Source organism: Benincasa hispida, chromosome 8, assembly GCF_009727055.1.
Source record: "Benincasa hispida cultivar B227 chromosome 8, ASM972705v1, whole genome shotgun sequence".
Taxonomy (NCBI): domain Eukaryota; kingdom Viridiplantae; phylum Streptophyta; class Magnoliopsida; order Cucurbitales; family Cucurbitaceae; genus Benincasa; species Benincasa hispida.
The window spans coordinates 42,504,996-42,526,567 of record NC_052356.1 but is presented as its reverse complement, the minus strand read 5'-3'; the positions used below and the strand labels follow the sequence as shown (position 1 = coordinate 42,526,567).

At 34.6% G+C, this 21,572-nt stretch overlaps 2 protein-coding genes across 2 annotated transcripts; one reads left to right on the top strand and one right to left on the bottom strand.

The window, feature by feature from the left end:
• The first annotated feature begins 4,428 nt into the window (after window positions 1–4,428).
• Window positions 4,429–21,401, top strand: LOC120083186 (anaphase-promoting complex subunit 8). Its single transcript, XM_039038826.1, has 5 exons — window positions 4,429–4,636; window positions 16,641–16,860; window positions 17,623–17,929; window positions 19,591–20,841; window positions 20,954–21,401. The coding sequence occupies exons 1-5, from the start codon at window positions 4,594–4,596 to the stop codon at window positions 21,041–21,043; spliced, it is 1,911 nt and encodes a 636-aa protein (XP_038894754.1). The 5' UTR covers window positions 4,429–4,593; the 3' UTR covers window positions 21,044–21,401.
• On the bottom strand, window positions 13,166–15,420 carry LOC120083187 (pentatricopeptide repeat-containing protein At1g74900, mitochondrial). The gene is made up of 2 exons (XM_039038827.1): window positions 13,491–15,420; window positions 13,166–13,398 (listed from the first exon to the last, which is right to left on the bottom strand). The coding sequence occupies exon 1, from the start codon at window positions 15,298–15,300 to the stop codon at window positions 13,798–13,800; it is 1,503 nt and encodes a 500-aa protein (XP_038894755.1). The 5' UTR covers window positions 15,301–15,420; the 3' UTR covers window positions 13,166–13,398; window positions 13,491–13,797.
• Window positions 21,402–21,572: the final 171 nt, after the last annotated feature.

Here is a 21,572-nt window from a genome sequence, read left to right as displayed (position 1 = left end):
TTCAAGAAACTAAATTGCATTTAAATAACTCGATGAACAAAAATTACATTGGCCAATTTCGATTCCCTTAAGCTAGATTGTTTCTTTAATTGCATTGCTTTTTTTTATTTTCTTGCACTTTATTTCTTTTATGCACTTTCTTTTATCCAACCATACCAATCCCCCCTCATTTATCACTTTAACTGAAAACAAACTTGATGAGCCAATCTTTCGTGCTTTCCAGAGGTTCGACCCTAGACTTGCTGCTTGTACTACCAGTTAATATAAGTAGTTAGTTCGGTGATTTATAAATATTATTTGTATAGCAAGGGCTTGGGAGCGACACCAAAATTCTCGCTGTCAAAAGGAGCCTTCGACTCTTCCTTCCTTCTCTGGACTTCTTTCCAAAACTCCCTTCTAAAGGCTCGATTTTAGAAACTAGACTCGTAGAGCTTTCCAATGGTACCAAGTTCGTCTGGTTTGCTCGAGTAAAATGTCCAAAACGAGCCTCTTCCTTTTTATACTACTATCTAGCCCTTTGCATGAAATCTCCTTAAGCCACCTCACCTACTAGTGGAGGTCAAGGGCCGAGATTAAGCCATCTATCCGAGTAACTAAAAGAGAAGCTTAAAATTGAGTGTTTCGAGCAACTAGATCCTCGCTGGGAAAACTTGATGGAGAAAGGTCCTTTTTCGATGCATGACTCTCTGTCAAATATTCGATGAAGGACTCGATACTCGATGGGGAAACTCGAAACTAGGAGCTCGCTTGATGCACGCTCCTTACTCAATCACTTGTACTCGACGTGCGACCCCTCCTCGCTCACCCTGGACGTCGACCCTTTCCTCGATCACTTATACTTGACACTCGGTAGCATTTCTGACCAGGAACAGGCCTTATCACAAGAATATTTTTTTTAGTGGGACGATAGCTCTTTTTTATCTTTATTATATTTGATCGACCCCTATTATTATTTGACTAAAGTTTTGTAAAAAAAAAAAAAAAAAAGATTTTCAAAATGGCAGCAACATACCATTTTTTGTGATTTCTTTTTACCCAAAGGTTGAATTAGCACCCCCCCCCCCCCCGATCGTATTTCTCCCGGATTCCATAGCATCGTCCTTTGTAACGATCAAGCTATTTTCCACGGTAATTCTGATTTATTGGCAAAGACTCAATGCTCGACCCTTCCTCCATTACTTATACTCGACGCTCGGCAGCATTTTACTCGATGCTTGCCTTGCGCTCACTCGACGCTCAAGCACCCTTCAGCACGATCAACACTTAGCCGAAATTTCTCTTTGTAAAGCCAGATTAATAAGTACTAAGAGCTAAGCTTCCACACTTAACCATTTTCCTTCTTCAACTCATTCTTTACCTCAGAATGCACAAATCCAATCTAACTTAGACATTTAACCCAACAATTTACTTAACTTAAACAATAAACATAATTAAAAAGGGGAAAGTAAGGTGCGGGTTTTACAACCTACCACCCTTAAAAGAAATTTCGTCCTCGAAATTTACCTGTATCAGATTGGAACCTCTCCTAATAAGATGTGGTTTGGGGACAAACCAAGCAGAAACTGGTGGACATGTAACGACCCAAGTTCAGAAGAGGTACATGAATGAGCTGGTATCACATCCGAATGAGAGGGATCTTGAGGACATGAAAGTATGGTTAAGAAAGGCTTAAAAGAATTGAAAGTTACTACCTATACCAACAATGTGCACCTTCCTTTTTGGTGGCTCAATCATAGGAACTCCAAAGTTAAGCGTGCTTAGCTTGGAGCAATCTGCCGAATCTAGATTCTGAATCCTAGGCCTGGGGCATTACAATTTTGATGCAAGAAAAGAGGCCAGTCATGTTCTTTAGTGAGAAGTTAAATGAAGCACACTTAGCTACCCACATATGATAAGGAATTGCATGCACTTGTAAGGGCTTTGTAAGTTTAGCAACATTACTTTTGGCCAAAAAAGTTTGTCATCTACACAGGTCATGAAAGCTTGAAGCACCTCAAAAGCCAAACAAAGTTGAACAAGAGGCATGCTAAATGAGTAGAGTTCATTGAGACATTTTTATATGTCAAGAAGGTATGCATTGTTTTCTTGATTTTAAACACATGATTGATTTGTACAAGATAGAGACATCTGAATTTCATGATGTGTATATTCAATGTTTAGAAAGGAAAAACGTGCATGATTATATTGTGTTTGATGAAATGCTTTTTAGGAAAGGAAAAATTTGTATTCCTAAGTGTTCCATTCGAGAGTTTCTTGTGAAGGAATCTTATGGAGGAGAATTAATGGGGCATTTTGGGGAATTTAAAACATATAACATGTTGGCTGAACATTTTTATTGGTTAAAAATGAGAAAGGATGTGAGTAAAGTGTGCAAACAATGTTTCAAATGTAAGGAGACTAAGTCTAAAACACAACCACATGGTCTTTACACACCTTTAGATGTTTCAAGTGAACCTTGGGTTGATATTAGCGTGGATTTTGTTTTAGGACTACTAAAGACTAGGAGACATCATGATGGCATTTTTGCGATAGTTGATCGGTTTAGTAAAGTGGCACATTTCATACCATGTAATAAAACAGATGATGCTACTAACATAGCTAATCTTTTCTTTAAAGAAGTGGTTAGATTGCATGGAATTCCTAAGATCATTGCTAGTGATAAAGATGCAAAATTTTTAAGTCATTTTTGGAAAGTGTTGTGGGGTAAATTGGGAACTAAGCTTTTGTTTTCAACAACTTGTCACACACAAACCGATGGGCAAACTGAGATGGTTAATAAAACACTGGGGACTTTGCTTAGGTCACTAATGTCTAAAAATCTCAAGTCTTGGGAGGATACTCTACCTTTTGTAGAGTTTGCTTACAATAAAGCAATACATAGCACCACTAATTGTTCACCTTTTGAGGTCGTGTATGGCTTTAATCATTAACTCCTTTAGATTTGTCACCCTTGCCACCTAATATGTTTACTAGTGATGTAGCTGTTTCAAGGGCAAAATATATAAAAAATTTACATAAATAAGCCAAAGAAAGGATTGAAAAGACGAATCAAAAGCTTGTCAATAGCAAGAATCATGGGAGAAAGAAAATGATTTTTAAACCAGGAAAAGTTTCCAGATCAAAGGATGTCTAAACTTCAAGCAAGAGGGGATGGTCCATTTCAAATGATAGAGCTGATCAATGATAATGCCTATAAATTAAATCTTCGAGGTGAGTACAACGTAAGTTCTACTTTCAATGTGGCTGATTTGACTCCTTTTGAAGTAGGGAATGAAGACCTTGATTTGAGAAAAAATCCTTTTAAAGAAAGGGGGGATGATGTGAATTCAACCATTGAACCATTGCATGTACCTAAAGGACCAATTACAAGAAGCAAGGCAAAAAAGATTCAAGAGGCATTCACACTACATCTTCAAAAACTAGTAAATTCACAAGAACCGAAAAATAATTTTGAGATCAAAGTTTTATATAATGTTAGTTCAATGAGTCAAGATGAGAATGACATGAAGATGGCACAAGAAAAGTCCTATAGTTTGGAAGATGACACGGTGGTCAAAAAAAGTGTGCAGATTTTGTGAAGAAAATGTTGTCAAGTGTGTACTGCATGGAGAAATGTAATGTCAAAACCTGTCAAACATGCACATCTACTTTGCCGCCTTCTAGAGGAGATATTTAAGGCAATTTGAAGACTTTATAAATTTTTAGTTTGTATTTTGACTTATAATTTTGTATGCAATTAAGTTTCAAGTTTCTAGTTGTTATTTTTTTACAATTTGTAATTAATTGTATTTGAATGACTTCTGAGTTTCTTGGTCTATTCACGACCATTTGGCCTATAAAATGGCTTGTAATGCTCTTCAAAACTCAGATTATCCATAGTAAAAAAGATTTTTCTTATTCAACCCTTTGGTGTTGTCTTTTTCTTTCAAATCTTGCTTTAGATTTGATGTTTAAATCAATTCATTGGATTAGTCTTGATCAAGCTAATTCTGGAGTGAGTTGTCTTAGGATCTATGAGTGACCATCATAGATTCTAAATTTTATCTAAGTTAGCTTTCTTTGTGAGTGTTTGTAAGGTTCCTAGAAGGACCTCTAGCTTTGCATCCAACAAGCATCGTGGGTGCTTATCACATGCATTGATGAGAGAAATACAAACTATAAGCTATGTGTTATATTTAATATAACATATAGTTATATATACATATAATAAGTTAGTTGTTATTATTATTATGATTATGATTATGATTATGATTACTACTTAAATTAAATTTATTTATATTTTAAATTTCAAAATTAAAAGGAGGGAGTTACAACTCCCTATGCTTAATTTTCTTTCATCAGGTCGTACGTAGTGTGGGGGTGGTTTTGGTTGGTGTGTGATCTTGATCTTCTTCACAAAAGTATTTTTTTTTATCTTTCTGAGATTCCTCCAGAAGACCCCCTGTAAGAAAAGTCTTCCTCTCCCTCAAACTCTCTCCTTCACCCCAAAACTCAGAGCGCACACACTCCTGAGAATTCTCATTCTAAGAAGAATATGGAGGTCGCATTTGTGGTGGTGTCCTCATTGTTGATTTGTTTGGTTTGTGATTGATCATGAACGAAAAGGAGGGATTACATGAAGAACGGTTTTTCAATGGTATGATTTTCCTTTGTCTTAATTTCTTATGTTAAATGCATGCTGTAATTTTTATTTTGATGCATAATTATGTACTATAAATGTTGATTTATATGAAAATAAAATTTGGGACCAATCCCGCTTCCGCTATGGACCTTAGGGTTCCATCACCCATATCTTCCACTCCGATTTCGTGGGTTTTTTCTCCAACCACGCGAAAATTTGGGATTTTGATATCTCTTGAGTTTTTCCTCCAACTCTAAGGTTTAATATTTTGTTCCTTGATTACTATTTCATTTTTTCTTGAGATTTGCTTAGATTTGGTTGTATATCTCTGATTTGTGAATTTATGCTGAACTTTGGAGGAAGGGATTTTCAAGTGTTGTAGTTTGGACGAAATTGTGGAATTTTTGTTGTGATTTTTCTGTGTTCCAGTTAGGGGTGGGTAGATTAGGAGTTATTTTGAGTGTTTGAGTCATATTTTTCATGCGTGTCTTCTTCAGGTTGTCTAGAGTTGTGCACTTAGTGCTAAATTTCAATGGCACCCAAGAAAATAGGGGAAAGAACGTAGCTAGTACCTCAGGAAACCAACCACAATATGACCAAAATAAATTTCCCTCTCTAGGTGCTTTTGAGCATTTCCGTCAAGCTGTAGCTGCTAAAATCCTAATTCCCGAGAGAGCTTTATCGTTAGGGCCCAACTACTTTCCCCACATAATTGTTGAGATTGAGTGATGTGGATGGGAGGAGTTGGCCAGTCAGCTCGAGCTTGTGATTTCCACAATAGTTCAGGAATTTTACACTAATATTCAGGAAAATAGGGATGTCCCCGTTGTTAGAAGGGTGCCAGTTTCTTTCTTCTCTTATTGCATTAACAATATTTATGAATTGGCTGATATAGGAAATGATGAGTATTCTCGCTTTTTGTATCAAGCTTTTAATGAGCACTCAATTACTGAGGTCCTCTATGCACTAGGGGTCAATTGGGATTGAATGAACGGGGAGCCCATAAAGCTTAGGGGATAGAACTTACTGATCTCAAACCAAATCTGGCATGCATTTATTTACGCCAGGCTGATGTCGTCACCCGTCTCGCTGATGTGACCAAGGATAAGGCGAAATTACTTTTCTGTATCTGCATTGGTCGATCTATTAACATTGGTAGGGTCATTCATGCCCATATTTTCGAGGAGGTCAGTGTGGCACCACTGGCAATTTTGGAATTCCTTGCCTCATTACGGAGCTATGCAAGATCAAGGAGCAAGATGAGAAGGTGGTTCTTAAAGCTCCCATCAATATGACCACCATCTCCGCCTTTAGAGGTCACGTAGAGGCAGTAGAGAAAGAGGAGGAGATTATTGGTGATGATCAGCCAGAGGATCATCCTAGGGAGGCTGAAAAAGAGAGAGTGGCTGAGAGTGTGGTCGAGGAGGAGTCCTTGAGTATACGTGCCTTTAGGATCTCCGATGAGTGCCTAAGAGAGGTACACGACACTGCTAGAATTGTGCAGTGTATAGAGAGACAGATGGCCTCCATGGAGGAGCGTCATCATCTCTACTTGCCAACATTGGCTGCCAGGCTAATGTTCTGCAAGAGCCGACCAATTTTCCCCATCATAGGTTAAGTATCATTCATTTGAGTATGACTACATTTGAAGACGTAGATTACATTGCAGGACATGTTATATTCGTCACCATTGCTAGGAACAATTTGAAAGGATCCTCCCATTTTATTGAAGCTATCAAAGACAATTATATAAGAGTCTATGAAAAAGTCTTCTCTTATGAAGTATTTAAAGATTGAAGAAGGATTTTAGCCTTTGAAGTTTAGAAGATCAAGGTTTAAGTTACAAGATCACTTGGTCTTTTAGAGATCCATTTTTACCATCGGTCCCAAAGATTAGAGATTGTATTTTATTTGGTAAGTAATCACTTCAGGAGATTTTCAAGGAAAGATAGACCTAGCCTTTAAAGTTGAAAAGATCAAGGTTTAAGTTATAAGATCACTTGGTCTTCTAGGGATCCACTTTTTTTTACCATTGGTCTTAAAGATTAAAGATGATATTTTATTTGGTAAGTAATCACTTCGGGAGATTTTTAAGGAAAGATAGAAATTTGCTTATAGCTCAAGTCTGTGGTACCCAAATGCCAGCTTTTGTGAAAAAGTAAATGAGTTATTTTGTATGCTTTAACTTATTTTATTCTTTTGAAAAGAATTTAGAGAAGGGTTGAAAAAAACTATTAAAATAAGATATTTTAGCAAGCATATACATGCATAAATATATTCATAAATGTCTTTTATCATCATATTTTTTACTGTAGTAGTGCTTGTTTATCCCTGGTCCCTGCCGTTTTCTTTTGGTTGCGATGACGCTTGTTTATCCCTGGTCTCAAGCGTTTTATTTTGTCATGTGGTGCTTGTTTATCCCTAGCCCTTAACACCTTTTGTTGTGGTAGTGCTTGTTTATCTTTGGCCCCTAACGTTTTCTTTTTACTACGATGGTGCTTATTTATCCCTGGCCCTTGGCACCTTTTACTTCGATGACACTTGTTTGTCCCTGGCCTTGGCACCTTTTGCTGCAATGACACTTGTTTATCCCTGGCCTCTAGTGTTTTTAATTTTTCATGTGGCGTTTGTTTATCCCTAACCCTTGACATCTTTTCTTAGGGTGGTACTTGTTTATCCTTGACCCTCATCGTTTTATTCTTGCTGCGATGGCACTTGTTTTTCCCTGACCGCAAGCTCTCTTTTTATCTCGTCATATGGTGCTTATTTATCCCTCGCCTTTGACACCTTTTGCTGTGATGGCGCTTATTTATCCTTGACCTCTAGTGTTTATTTTTTCCTGTAGCGCTTGTTTATCTCTGGCCCTTAATACCTTTTGTTGTGGTGGTGCTTGTTTATCCCTAGCCCCCAACGTTCTATTATTGTTGCGATGCTTTGTTTATCCCTGGTCTCCAACTCTCTTTTTATCTCGTCATGAGTCGCTTGTTTTATCCTTGACCCTTGACATCATTAATACATTTGAAGTATTTTATCTCAACAAAATAGTGGCTATACCTTCGTCCACCTTCTATGGTTAATTTAATTTGTCTTAATTTTGTTAATTTTAATTTGATGATTTTCCACCTTTTTTATGCTAATTTTTACCTCTTTTTAACTTTTATTTTATAAGTTTGGCTTAACCAATTTAGTTAAGGTAAAAAAACAAAACAAAACAAAGCAAATGTAGAAAAATTTTGAATTTGGTTTTGGTTATCCAAAAGTTGTCCTTCCTTTTTAAGGATATGACAAGTTTGGTGGAATTTCAAATTTGAAATAAAAGTTAATACAAAAAATAACATTTGAAGTAAAATTTTAGGTTTTAAATATCCAACTTTCTCCTACAAAACTCAAGCCATCATTTCATACAAACCCCTTCTTTTCTCTTCAAAAAAGAAAAAAGAAAAAAATAAAAATAAAAAGAAAGAAAAGAAAGAAAGAAAAGAAAGAAAGAAAGAAAGAAACCCCTTTTTCTTCTCTAGAAACCTAGAGAGCCTCCATCCACAACAATCCCAAAATCTTCCTTTTCTCTTCCTAAAAGAAACCTAGCAACTATACCACAAATCCTCTCTCCTTTAGAAACCCTAGAGCCTCCATCCTTACATACATCAAGAGAGAGTTCCACACAAAAAATCTCTACAATGTCAAGAATCCAACACACAAAAAAAACTCTAACTTAAGTGAAAATGTATTAGTAGGGCTTTGGTCCCAAGGTTCCATGTTTGAAACAACAAGAGAGTTTGTTTTGGATTTCTTTTCTTTTTTTCTTCAAGCTCCTCTAAAAAGGAAAAAAAAAAGAGTTAGGTATTTGGTTATTGTTCTTGTTCTCATTTCTCCATTTTCCTTTATATTACAATTATTTGTTTACTATCTTGTGAGTTTCTCTTTTATTTATTTATATATAATGTTTCACATCTGGTTGTTTTTCTTCTTTTTTACTCATTGTTTGTTTTTACTTCTCTTTTCTTTTCCTTGTGAGTTTCTTAGTAATAAAATAAGAGAGATGTGAAAAAAAATTAGAGTGCTTAGAATGGAAGAGAAGAAAGGAGAAAACAAAATAGATGAAAAAAAGATAACATAGTAAAAAACAATCTGGTTAATATTATTATTATTTTTTTATTATTTTTTTCCCTTTGTTAGTTTATTCTCAAAACTTCAATCTCTATATATTTATCTTTATTTTATGTTTATAATTAACATTTTAATCTATTCTTTTTATTATAGCATTGATTATTGTATCTTAGGCATTTTTTTTGTTTTTTATATGCATATCCAAATATTATATTTTTCTTCTTTTTGTTTTGGTCAATTTAATATATTCCTATAAATAGTTGTTTAAATTTGTTAATTTTTTTAAAAAATATCCGACGATTTTAGAAATATTTGAGAGTCCGATTTTCTAGAATATCGAGGTGAGAAAGTCGATTCTTTGGAAGTCTGAGATCGACCTCCAATATGCTTTATTAAATTTATAATATCTTTCTAAATATCATTGTGTGTTCGTTTATTGCTTTAAATTCATTATTAAATTATATATTTTGCCAATGTAGTTTTACATATTTAAATTAATATTATTTTTTAATAAAATTTCTCTAGCATTTTCAACACTTTGGTTTATTTTTCAAATCTTTGAAATTAACTCATTTTGAGTTTTGTTAAATGAGTTTTAATCTCTTTTCTTAAATATTTGTTTCAAGGACATTGTTCTAAAATTTCCGACGACGGGATCTAGAAAATTTAGAAATTCGATTTTCTAAAATTCTTGAGGTGATGAATTGATTCTTTGGGAGTCCGAGATCAATCTCTAATATGTTTTTATTCAAATCTTAATATACTATTTTGTGCTATTTAATTTTTTAGGATGCTTTCTTTAATTATGTTTTTTTATGTGTGTTTATATTGTTTTCTAAGTAATGTTTCTTTAAGTTTTTAAATCTTTTCTAAAACCTTTTTTAAAAAACTTTATTCGAATTAAACCCTTGGTGTGTTTTTGAACCTTTAAAAAACTAATATATTACTTCCAAAGGTTTTCTAATAAATTTTTTTAAGGTCGTTGTTTACCTAAAAAATTTCCTGGAATCCAGAAAATTTGAGAGTTCGATTTTTCTAAATTCTTAAGGTGAGGGATCGAGATGTGATCCCAAGAAAAAATAAATTTAGTTAACTTTAAAAAACTCATTATTAAAAGGTTTTTCTGGATTTTGCGAAATTATAATTCTTGAAGTGAATAATTTTTCCTCAATTCTAATGTAGTCAAATTCATGGAAATTCTTCCACTTATTTTATGGAATCATTGTTTCAAATATTGAAATAATGAAGGGAAAAATAAGACATTTTAAAAAAAAAAAATTCTAAACAAATTTTATTTTAAAGAATAATTTCACTTCAAGATTTAGATCTTGGCCACCGTTTTCTAAACGGGTGTTATGGGGTGCTAATACCTCTCCCATACATAAATGACTCCCAAACTTAACTCTAGATAATTTATTTTATTTCGGTATCCAATCACATCGTAGAAATGATTGGTGACAGACTCATTTTTATCTTCTTTTAAAATTAATTTTTTTTTAGGATGTCGATAGCTCCACATCATCTCAAACATCATCTCAAACATGTGGCGACATCACAATCACAAATTTCATATCCACCAACACAATTCGTTGGGCGGCCCCATTTCAGATGAATTTCATTTTGTAGGTTGAAACTAGGCCACAATTGTGAAGAAATTATCAGTCCAGTTTCTATGAGCCATAAAAAGTTAATTAACAAAATCAATTATAAATATTTAATTTCAATAGAGAAAATATCCAAATTCTCATAAACCTAGATTAATGATTTAATTTCTATTAAATCTGGTCTCTATTACCAAATTTTAGCATCAATAGACTCAAATGTGAAAGCGATTGTCACTGATGGATTGTAATAAGATGATTAAACCAACCAATATACATATGGTAAAGGAATGAATCATTAATGTCCGAAATTCTTTAAATCAATATTCTCCAATCCCAATACCGTATATTCTTCAATTCATCCTTTGATGATATAAGAACTTGTTTATTTCAATGAACTAAATATTGACTGACAAAGAGTGTTCTTTTGGAATCAAAATCACATAGAAATTGAGTAAGTCACTAGAGAAAAAATGTCTATCACGTATGTATAGGCAACTCCCCACTACATGGATAACTACCCTCATTTCGAGTAACTACCAACTCTCACTATTTTATGGGATAGAGGAATTTACATCCGATAATTATCTCTAATACTGCACTAATAATCGTCGTGTGTACAACAATGATAAGTATCAATTACTTAAATCATATGAATCAATATTTGAAATCAAAATGATGTCTAAGAGTTTGTAATGAGAGAAAGTGAAGAACAATGATTGAGGATGACGGAAATGGATCGGATTTGAATAATTTGTTCAATGGTTGAAGAGAGAGATAGATAAATGTGGGAGGTGTGAAGAAGAAGATGGATTGTGGATCAATCATCCGATGCGAAAATTAAAAATAATTATGGTATTAAAAAGTTATTATTTTTAAATATAGAAATATGAACCAAAGTATTTATAAAATATAACAAAATTTAAAAACAATCAATGATAGACGTTGATAGACAATGATAGTGTTCAATGATAGACGTTGATAGACATTGATTACTCTATCCGTGTCTATCAATATCTATCATTGATTGTTCTAAAATTTTGCTACATCTTGTAAATATTTCAATTGTTTTATCATTTGAAATACTTTTCCTTAAAAAAATAAAAAGAAATTTGAGAAATTTGAAAATTGGATAATGATTTTATTTAGAGAGGTAAAAATTGAGAGGGAAAGAATAGAGAAAAATATATATGTTATGTAATTAAGTATTAAAAAATTGAATTCAAGATTTGAGTTTGGTACATATTTATTTCGTAGGAATTAGTTATATTTTAAGAATGAAAAAAAAAAATTAAGCAACTTTTAATATTAGAAATCTTAGGAAAATATGTATATAGTTGAAAATTAAAAAAATGGGGAGAGGAAAACACTCTGGTAGATAACCAATTTTGTTTCAGATATCCTAATTAAATTTAACTCTGCAATCAAACACAATTTTATGACTTAACTCAACTCAACACCCCAAACACAAACAAACTCTCCAAACAATAACTCAACTATGCAAACAAACACCCCTAGAAGCGTGTATCGCACTGAAACCACTTGTTATAATATGGAGGCAATTATTGTCCTTTCTTTATGCAAACATTTGCCTTTAGTTTTAAAAAACAATTCTTTTTACATGTTTTAAAGGACTTTTCACTGTATTCTCTCTTCTTTGAAACTTTTCACTATGTTGTCGAGAAACATTCTCATTTTTCATCATGACGTCAACCAATTTCTCATTTTTACATCATACTGTCAAAATATCTCCTCCATGGCAAAAGAAAATTACCAGAACCTTAGATGAATTAGACTTAGAAACATTTGGATTCACAAATTCTAAAACTTTCAAATTAAGGCAGGATAGGATGATCTTACTCGTATGTTCTTGACATGCAATAGTTCAACAAGAAGCTTTTAGTTAAACTTGAAAGCAAAAACTCAAAGGCTACAATTATTTCTATCATCTGATCTCTTCGAAACAACCTAACGAAAAGACATCGTATAACATATCAACTAAACCCTAAATGCCAAGCCATCGACCATAGCAAAAAGACTAAGGTGTCCCTACTTAACATTTCATGAAAGGATAAACCTGGAAAACTATGATATTACATTAAAACTCTAATGAACTGTGCATCATAGTTTGAAATCCTATGCCGCTCACCATAGTTATCGAGTCTGATATCAAATTCGAAAGCAGACAGCTTTAGACTTCTAGTAAATACAATATTAAAGGACTGAGTTACAGCCATAAATTCATTGATTTTCCTTTCCAGACCATCAACAAAGCAATAATTTTAGATAGAAAAATTGGAGGCGATTTCGATCGAATTTCTAATTGCTTAAAAACACTTTTTAGACACTAAAATGTCAATCCAAACAAAGCTCGTCAAGTCAATGGTGTTGTATTCCTAGATATGGCGGCATTGATCTTAGGGATGACAATAAGAACTCTGCCCTCTAAAAGTCGGGCCATAAAATTTCTAACCATTGAAGATGTGATATTACAAAGTATATCTACATGTTTGTCAACATAGATGCCTTTTTTTTTTTTTTGGCAAGAGTCAATGTGGATGTTGAAAGTGTGACACGAAAAATTTCTGATCATTTGATAACAATTTCAATTTTTTGTTTTCTATCTTTAAAAGTGATGTTTGCTCCTTTTCTCCTTTAGCATGATTTCATCTTTAAACATATTTTAGTTCTCAGCCATTTTCATTTTAAAAAATAAAGTTTGTAAAAAAGAAGTAGAAAAACAAACGACATTACTTAATCAAGATTCATTCCAAATCTATTCTATAGATTGTACAACTATGTCAAGAATACGTAGAAAAACAGAGAAACAAAAGGGTAGGAATAGTGTTTCTTAGGTTAATTTTCAAAACCACAAAGAAAATAATAATCAAACAGGACCTTATAAAATCCAACTAAATACACACGTGTTTCAGATCAATATTAGCATATGCTCATGCAATCTTACATGTTTGATGTAAAGACTTTGGCATTCTACTGCTCTACTTCTGATAGTTGCCATGTTATCTTGTCCGAGCACGTCCGTTCACTTGTGATTATCAGCAAGGATATCTGCCAAGGAAAAATATTTCGAGGTTAAATGGTTATAACTTATGGTTAATTAAACAAATTAAGCATATTTTTAAAGTAAAACTGATCTAGACCTGATATGGGATAGCAATTACTACCAAGCCACCTTGAAAGAGATGAACTCCAGTGACCACTTATCCATTCTTTAGTGATGGAATGGAAGACTTCAAGATATCAACTTCATTCCACCTCTTAACCAAGGGTTTACGGAGACTAACTTGTCCGTCTATAAGCCACTCAAACACTTCTGGATTCATAAGTGTAGTTCAAAACCTTATTTGACATCTTCAGGAAGAATGGAAGTGGTTCTGAAGTGACCAGCTTCACAACAAGATCAAATGAAGGCACTGAAACTCACATCATTCATAACCGATGGTAGCTTCATAACTTAAATTTGCGAGGAAGACGACCACATTTGCTGTGCAATCTCAAAATCTCATTTGCAAAAGCTTGGTTACCCGTCAGCAAAAGCCCATTGAGAACTCGATTGAAAGTGAACTTTCGAGGGAGGAATCCTCTATCAATCATCTCAAGCAACAGCTTCCCAGCAACCACTAAATCATCAGACTTTTTCCTCACAAACATTGCACTAATCAAAACATTATATGTATCCAAATTTGGTAAACAACTCCCCTGCCCCATCTTCTCAAACATATTCAACCCCTTGTTTATGTCACCAGCATCACAAAAATACCGAATGGCGACATTATATGTCTGAACATTTGGTTCACACCCATCAGTTGTCATTCTCTCCATAAACTCCATAGCCTTATCCATATTGCCCACATGACACAATCCTCTTATAACCACGTTATAAGTGGTCAAATTTGGCACATAACCCTTTTTAATCATCTCCTCAAACAACAATACTGCATTCTCCACACTATCTTTCTTACACAAAACCTGTATCATAGCATTGTAAGTAGCTGTTGAAGGAAGAACCCCTTCACCAACCATCTCATTGAAAACCTTCCAAGCCCTTTTAATTTCACCCACAACACCAAACCCATGAACCATAGTAGTATAAGTAATAACATCAATTTCAACTTCCCTTTCTTTCATTTGCAAAAAGAATTCCCAAGCTTCCTTAATCTGACCAGCTCTAAAATACCCTTTCAAAAGTATATTGTAAGTAGTAATAGTTGGAGTTAAACCTCTTTCCACCATCTCCTTCAAAACCTCTAGGGCTTTGGGTGTACGCTTAATCAAGCACCACCCATTTGCAATAATGTTATAACTAACAACATCAGCCTTAAATTTTCCTCTCAAAACCTTAAACAGATTGTTGTAAGCCATTTCTACACGTTTTGACTTACAGAGAATGTCGAGAATGGTGTTAAAAGAATGCAGGTCCTGACAACATCCATGCTCCCGCATCGACAAGAAAGCCTTGATCGCTCTGTCTGGTTTTCCAGCGCCTACGAACCTCTCAGCTATAATTGCGAAGGTTTTTGAACTGGGTCCAACCCGGCGAGCTCGCATTCGAGCCACTAGAGCCCATACGGTCTTGTAGTCGCGCATACGACCTGCAATGTCGATGGCGTGGTCGAAAGAAGACGAGGAATGGGCGTAAGATGGATGGTACTCAAGGTGTTTGAAGAATTGCAGCGCTTTGGGTCCATGGAACCATAGGCGCTTGAGAACCTTGTCGATTAGTTCAGGGGTAAATTGAACTTGTAATCCAAGGAGGGATCCCCTCAAGCTTTTTGGGTCAGATTCGAGGACAAGATTGGCGATGTCCGCGGCGGTGTCTAGGGCGGAGCTAGATTGGGCAGTGGAGTTGCGATATGAGAGGAAGAATCTAGGATTTGGTGCGGAAAGATGGAGAAAAACAACCTTCGTCTTCGTCTTGTTTACTCTTCGATTAATGTTTCTTAGAAACATGGCGAAATGGGTGCGCTACCAGCTGACTGAAACATCTTTTTCCCACTTCCTCTTCATTTTCCCTCGTATTTTCTCTCTGCCCAAACAGAAAATTTTTTATCTTTCGATTACATTCATTTTTTTTTCTTTTTCTTTTTCAGATATCAATTTATACCTCTAAATTTTGGGTTTATATCCATTTAAATTATAAACATATCAATTTGAACATTGAATCTTGAGGTTGTATCAATTTAAACTCAAAACTAATAATTGTATCAACTAAACTTCTACAAATATATCAATTTATATCCTATACTTTTGTAAGTGCATCCAACTAAAACATAATGGAGTGTTTAAATTGATACGATTAAGAAAATTTAGGGTTTAAATTGATACACTTATAAAAGTTTTGGATTTAAATTGATACAATCCACAAAGTTCAAGATTTAATGGATATAATTATAAATTTATGGTTTAAAAATATACGACTCCTAAAGTTTATGGGTATAAATTGATATTTACCATTTTGTTTTCCTTTCTCTCTCTCAAAGATAGAATTTTTGAAATGATATATTGCACTAGGGTTGGAATCTCAATCTCACCAGTCTAGTGACTCATTCATTCTTATCTCCTTCCTTAGATTTATATTTTATTATCCTACTCTTTCTATTCTCTTGCTATTCACTCTCGTAATCTCACTTTAATTCATTTCTTTTACGTTTTATCCTATCACGATGACTAAATATCAGTGCTCGTTGCTATCAGTTTTTTATCGAATAGTAAGAATAGCGAAAGTCAAGACTAAGGGTTGAAAATGATGGTGTATAGTAGCAAAAATAGCAAGAAGTGAGAGTTACGAATAAGGATTGAAAGCGGTGATGAATACTAGTAAATATTGGAAAGTCTAGCGGATGTATACTAAATAGTAGAGAGAGAAAAAATGGTAAATACTGTAGCAAAGAAAAAAAAACAATGAGTGAAAAATAGTAACTATGGTATCAATGAGGATTTTGAAATAATATTTACTATACTTAATTATAGGTTATAAATAGTTGTACATACTACTCTTATTATAATTGGTGCTCTCGATAGAATGGACTATAATAACCCATTCAACCAACTGATGCCCTAGACGGACCCTCATGCCCCTTTGCCCCTTTGAGTTTTAAAGAGTAGTACAAGTTCCTTTCAATTGGGTCAATGGTACAATTATCACTATGATTGGGCTTTTAAGTAGAAAGTGGGCTTTTATGTATTTGGGCCATGAACGCTGGAAAGAGTCGATATTGAAGATTTTTTAAAAGTTTTAATATTATTATTATTATTATTATTTTGATTGATTTAAAAGTTTGGGCGGGCAGGAGCCGGAGCCTCCGAGTCTGGTGGGGCGAAACGAACAGAAAGGGCGCATGTTAGCCACCCCCAATATTTGAAGTTTGAGTTACATTACATACAAGGAAGAGCTCAACAAGGGCGCCATACACCCAGAGATTCAATGACTTCCAAAGATAATTGTAGATACGAGCTTCGTACTGCAATTCGCCAGCTCAGTGATCGTTGTCTCTACTCTGCCTCTAAATGGTACACTTCTTATAGCCCTAAATTTTCTCTATTTTTCTCAGTCTCTGTCTTCATGTTTCTGGTCTGTTTTTTGTGTTTTATCTTGTTTGAACTGCTTAAGTTGTAGTTGATGTGATTAATTTTGATATTGGGTAGGGATTCTCTTAAAGTTCAGATGTTAGTGTTTCATGGTTTCTGTGAAAGCTGCGGAAATGGACAAATTGGTGATTTTGAATCGTGTCTTTCTTTACTTTGATGTGTGTTGAAATTTAAATTTAAATTCCGGCCATCGTAATTGATCAGAGTTCAAGTTGTGGTTGATGTGGTATTGGGTGTGGATTTTCTTGAAGTCTAGATGTTAGTGTTTTATGGTTTGGACGAATTGGTGATTTTGAATCGTGTTTTTGTTTACTTTGATGTATGTTGAAATTTAAATTCTGGCTGTCGTAATTGATCAGAGTCCAATTTGTGGTTGATGTGATTAATTTCGATATTGGGTGTGATTTTCTCGAAGTTTAGATGTTAGTTTCATGGTTTCTGTGAGAGCAGCGGAAATGGACGAATTGGTGATTTTGAATCATGTCTTTGTTTACTTCATGAATGTTCTACTAACACGACATATACTTTATGTATGTTGAATTTTAAACAGCATCCATTGTAATTGATCAGAGTTCTAGTTTTGGTCTCTCGTTTTTAAACAATCTGAGAGCTCTTGTAACAGTTAATATACTGTAATTGGTTAAAAGATCTCATTGAAGTTTTGACGTGCCTTTGCCTTAACAGGGCAGCAGAGCAGTTGGTGGGTATCGAGCAAGATCCAGCTAAGTTCACACCTTCAAACACTAGGTTTCAACGTGGAAGTTCAAGTATTCGTCGGAGATTTCATTCAAATGAGGGTAGTTCAACCCCAATTGCTGGCATGTCTTATGTCTCTACTCCAGTGATGGAGGAGGATGAGGTTGTGGATGGTGATTTTTACCTTCTGGCCAAATCATACTTTGATTGCCGTGAATACAAAAGGGCTGCTCATGTTCTTCGAGAGCAAAATGGAAAGAAATCTGTGTTCTTGCGGCTGTATGCTCTTTATCTGGTTCGTTGATCCTTACCATCTATAAATTTTCTTTGTGATTCCAAGTTTCTGTTATATATTGTCATAAAGTAAACAGACTGGATGGATGAATACAAGATAGGCCAAAGTCTAGTTCAATGATTGCATCAGTCCATACGTATTCAGTTGTCATGATGTCCACTGTGTATTTAAATTTTGTTCTGTTGACAAATTGGCCAGTTTTTTGGTTCAGTTAAAGACTTAGAAATTAAGTGGGGAATGTAAGAGAAAATGTTTCTTGGCTTTACCTGAAAGAAGCTTCGACGAAGAATGCCTTGCATATTCTATTTCTATACATAAGTAGATATAGCTTTCCGAAGAAAAATAGTAAAAGAAAGATTTGTTACTCTCCTCTAATCTTCTTTTGATCATATACGCTTAATCATGACTTTGATAAGATCTATTCCAAGATTTTCATTTCTTGCCATTTTTCCCTTTTAAAGTCATATGTTTTAAAGATTTCAATTGTAAACACTGGAATTTGATAGTATAAGGAGAACTTAATGTTTATGAGTTTCCATGTTACAAGTTAGAATAACAATCATAGTTTGTTACAAGTTTTACACAAGGATATTTGAGGTGAAGCTTTACTGAATTATTATTGAAATTCTTTTGGTGTGTTCATGAATTCAAATGCCCAATCAGGAATTTGAAATGTCCAATGACATATTTATCTAAGCAAGGCGTTGTCTTGAATTTTTAGTTATAAGAGGGCAAGGTGTTGTCTCGATTTTTTTTTAAACAAATCATCACATTTATCCCCCTACTTTCAATTAAGTAATAGTGATCTTTCCCATGTTATTTTGCGTTTGAGGCTTCACCTAGAATTCAGCTTAAATGCAGTACGCATATGTAGATTGTTGCAAGTATTCTTGATGACTTTACCAAATACCATGGTCCTTTGTGAGGTTCAATGTTTCTTTTTGGGATTTTATTTGGAGAAGAGACAACCTGTCACTGACTCATTGAACGCGTTCTTATCGTTCCATTGTCCATGATTATTAATAATTAATATATAGTCATCAAGGAAATTGATACATGAAACATGAAAAAGCTTATTTGATTTAATTCTAGAAACAAAAATTTGAAAACAGTAGGTGGGAAAGATAACATGTTAGATATGCTTTCTACACGATTTGAATACAATGATTACTAATATTTTCTTTTCGTTCAGTCCAGTGGCTCAATTTATGTATTTCATGATAAAAATGGACCAATTAGAAACACTTTAGGAATTTGTTTGGCACTTATTTAAGATAAAAACAACAAATTTCAAGGAAGTAATTTGAAATTGAGAGTACTCCCTGAACATCCCTTGAGCTTTTATTTTTATCGTTATAGGCATTCATGGGCTTTTGTCTGAATTATATTAAAAGAAATCGTCTTTTTGGAAAACGGGGCAGGGGGAGACTGTCACGAAATTCTTTTATCTATTTAAGTATGGCTATTCGTTATGGCAGATAAAATTCAATGCTCGTCTTCCATTTTATGATGATTTTTTTGACTTTGCTTGCTTTAATGTTCTATATACTTATATGTCTATGTTCTTGGTTTTCTTTTTTCTCCTTCACTTTGTGGTTCTCTTTTTCTTCAATTTAAAAGCCTCGTGGCCAAGCTGACAACTCACATCTTGCTTGGTGTAGGCTGGTGAAAAGCGGAAAGAAGAAGAGGTAGTAGAACTTGAGGGATCATTGGGTAAAAGCGACGCTGTAAATCGAGAGTTGGTTTCACTGGAAAGAGAATTATCAACCCTCAGAAAAAATGGCACAATTGACCCATTCGGACTGTACATGTATGGACTTGTACTTAAACAAAAAGGCAGTGAAAATCTTGCTCGCACAGCTCTCGTGGAGTCGGTGAACAGCTATCCTTGGAACTGGAGTGCGTGGTCAGAGCTGCAATCCTTGTGCACTACAATTGACATATTGAATAGCCTTAATCTCAATAACCATTGGATGAAGGACTTTTTTCTCGCCAGTGCTTACCAAGAACTTAGGATGCATAACGAATCCTTGGTAAAATATGAGAACTTACAAGGTACTTTTAGTTTTAGTAATTACATACAAGCTCAAATTGCAAAAGCCCAATATAGTTTGAGAGAGTTTGATCAAGTTGAAGCAATATTTGAAGAACTTCTTAGGAACGATCCATATCGTGTAGAAGACATGGATATGTACTCAAATGTGCTCTATGCAAAGGAATGCTTCTCTGCCTTGAGCTATCTTGCTCATAGAGTTTTCATGACAGATAAGTATAGACCTGAATCTTGCTGCATTATTGGAAATTACTATAGTTTGAAGGGGCAGCACGAGAAGTCAGTTGTGTATTTTAGAAGGGCACTCAAATTGAACAAAAACTATTTATCTGCTTGGACTCTGATGGGACACGAATTTGTGGAGATGAAGAACATTCCTGCTGCCATTGATGCCTATCGACGGGCTGTAGATATAAATTCATGTGATTATCGAGCATGGTATGGGTTAGGGCAAGCTTATGAAATGATGGGCATGCCTTTTTATGCTCTCCATTACTTCAAGAAATCTGTATTTTTGCAGCCAAATGATTCCAGATTGTGGATTGCCATGGCTCAGTGTTATGAAAGCGAACAGCTACGAATGCTGGAGGAGGCAATCAAGTGTTACAGAAGGGCTGCAAATTGTAATGATAGAGAAGCAATTGCCCTGCACCAGTTGGCTAAACTGCATTCTGAGTTAGGGCAGTCTGAAGAGGCAGCATTCTACTACAAAAAAGATTTAGAAAGAATGGAAGCTGAAGAGAGGGAAGGACCAAATATGGTTGAAGCTCTGCTTTTCCTTGCTACGTACTATAAAACACAAAAGAAATTCGACGAAGCAGAAGTATATTGTACACGGCTTCTGGATTACACTGGTCCGGTGAGTATTATTGGGTCTGCGCGTTTGACATTTACCCTTTCTTGACGAATATGTAATTTAAATTTCACCTGACGCTCAATAACCATCTTCTTTTTGGTGTCTGTCATTGTAGGAGAAAGAAACGGCCAAGAATTTACTCAGAGGAATGAGAATAGCACAATCTAGCTTTCCATCTATGGATGTTGAGCTCTTCCCTCCCTAAGTTTTCGCCATTGCAACACCTGATTTTCTAACCTATTTTTCCAATATTTGAAAACAAATACAGGTCGGTCCATATCGAACTATATATACTGCAAAGTGTTTGGCCTATCGATCTTCATTTCTTCGAAGTTCCAGCATCAAGGTTTGGTGTCTTCATTATTCAATGTTTTATTCAATTGTATTGTTCTTACTCTCTCACTCACTCCACCCTAGGTTGGCTGTGCATCCAGAAAGGCTCAGTCGAAAGAGCATTTCTTGCCTTGTGCAATCAGTTTTCTGTCGTATCATTGTCGATTAATTCATGTAGTCTGAATTTAGAAACCGTTCTAATTATTTCAAACAGCAGTTTTTTGTTCTCATTTGAATATGCAATAGAAGTACCGCAATTTATGCACATTGAGAAAGAATGGTGCCATAGGTAGTGATAGGATTTAGTTTGGAATTGAATTATTGATTTTTGGAAGGGTAACAAGAACTATAGCTATTGGGTGAGACTCATACTCTAAATTTTGAGTTACGCTATATATTGA

Excerpts from the sequence above, each read along its gene's own strand:
- LOC120083186 (XM_039038826.1), top strand. The coding sequence starts at position 4,594 with ATGAACGAAAAGGAGGGATTACATGAAGAACGGTTTTTCAATG. Across the intron at positions 4,637-16,640 it reads TGAAGAACGGTTTTTCAATG|GAGCCGGAGCCTCCGAGTCT; the intron begins GTATGATTTTCC and ends TTGGGCGGGCAG. Across the intron at positions 17,930-19,590 it reads GGCTGTATGCTCTTTATCTG|GCTGGTGAAAAGCGGAAAGA; the intron begins GTTCGTTGATCC and ends TGCTTGGTGTAG.
- LOC120083187 (XM_039038827.1), bottom strand. The coding sequence starts at position 15,300 with ATGTTTCTAAGAAACATTAATCGAAGAGTAAACAAGACGAAGACGAAG.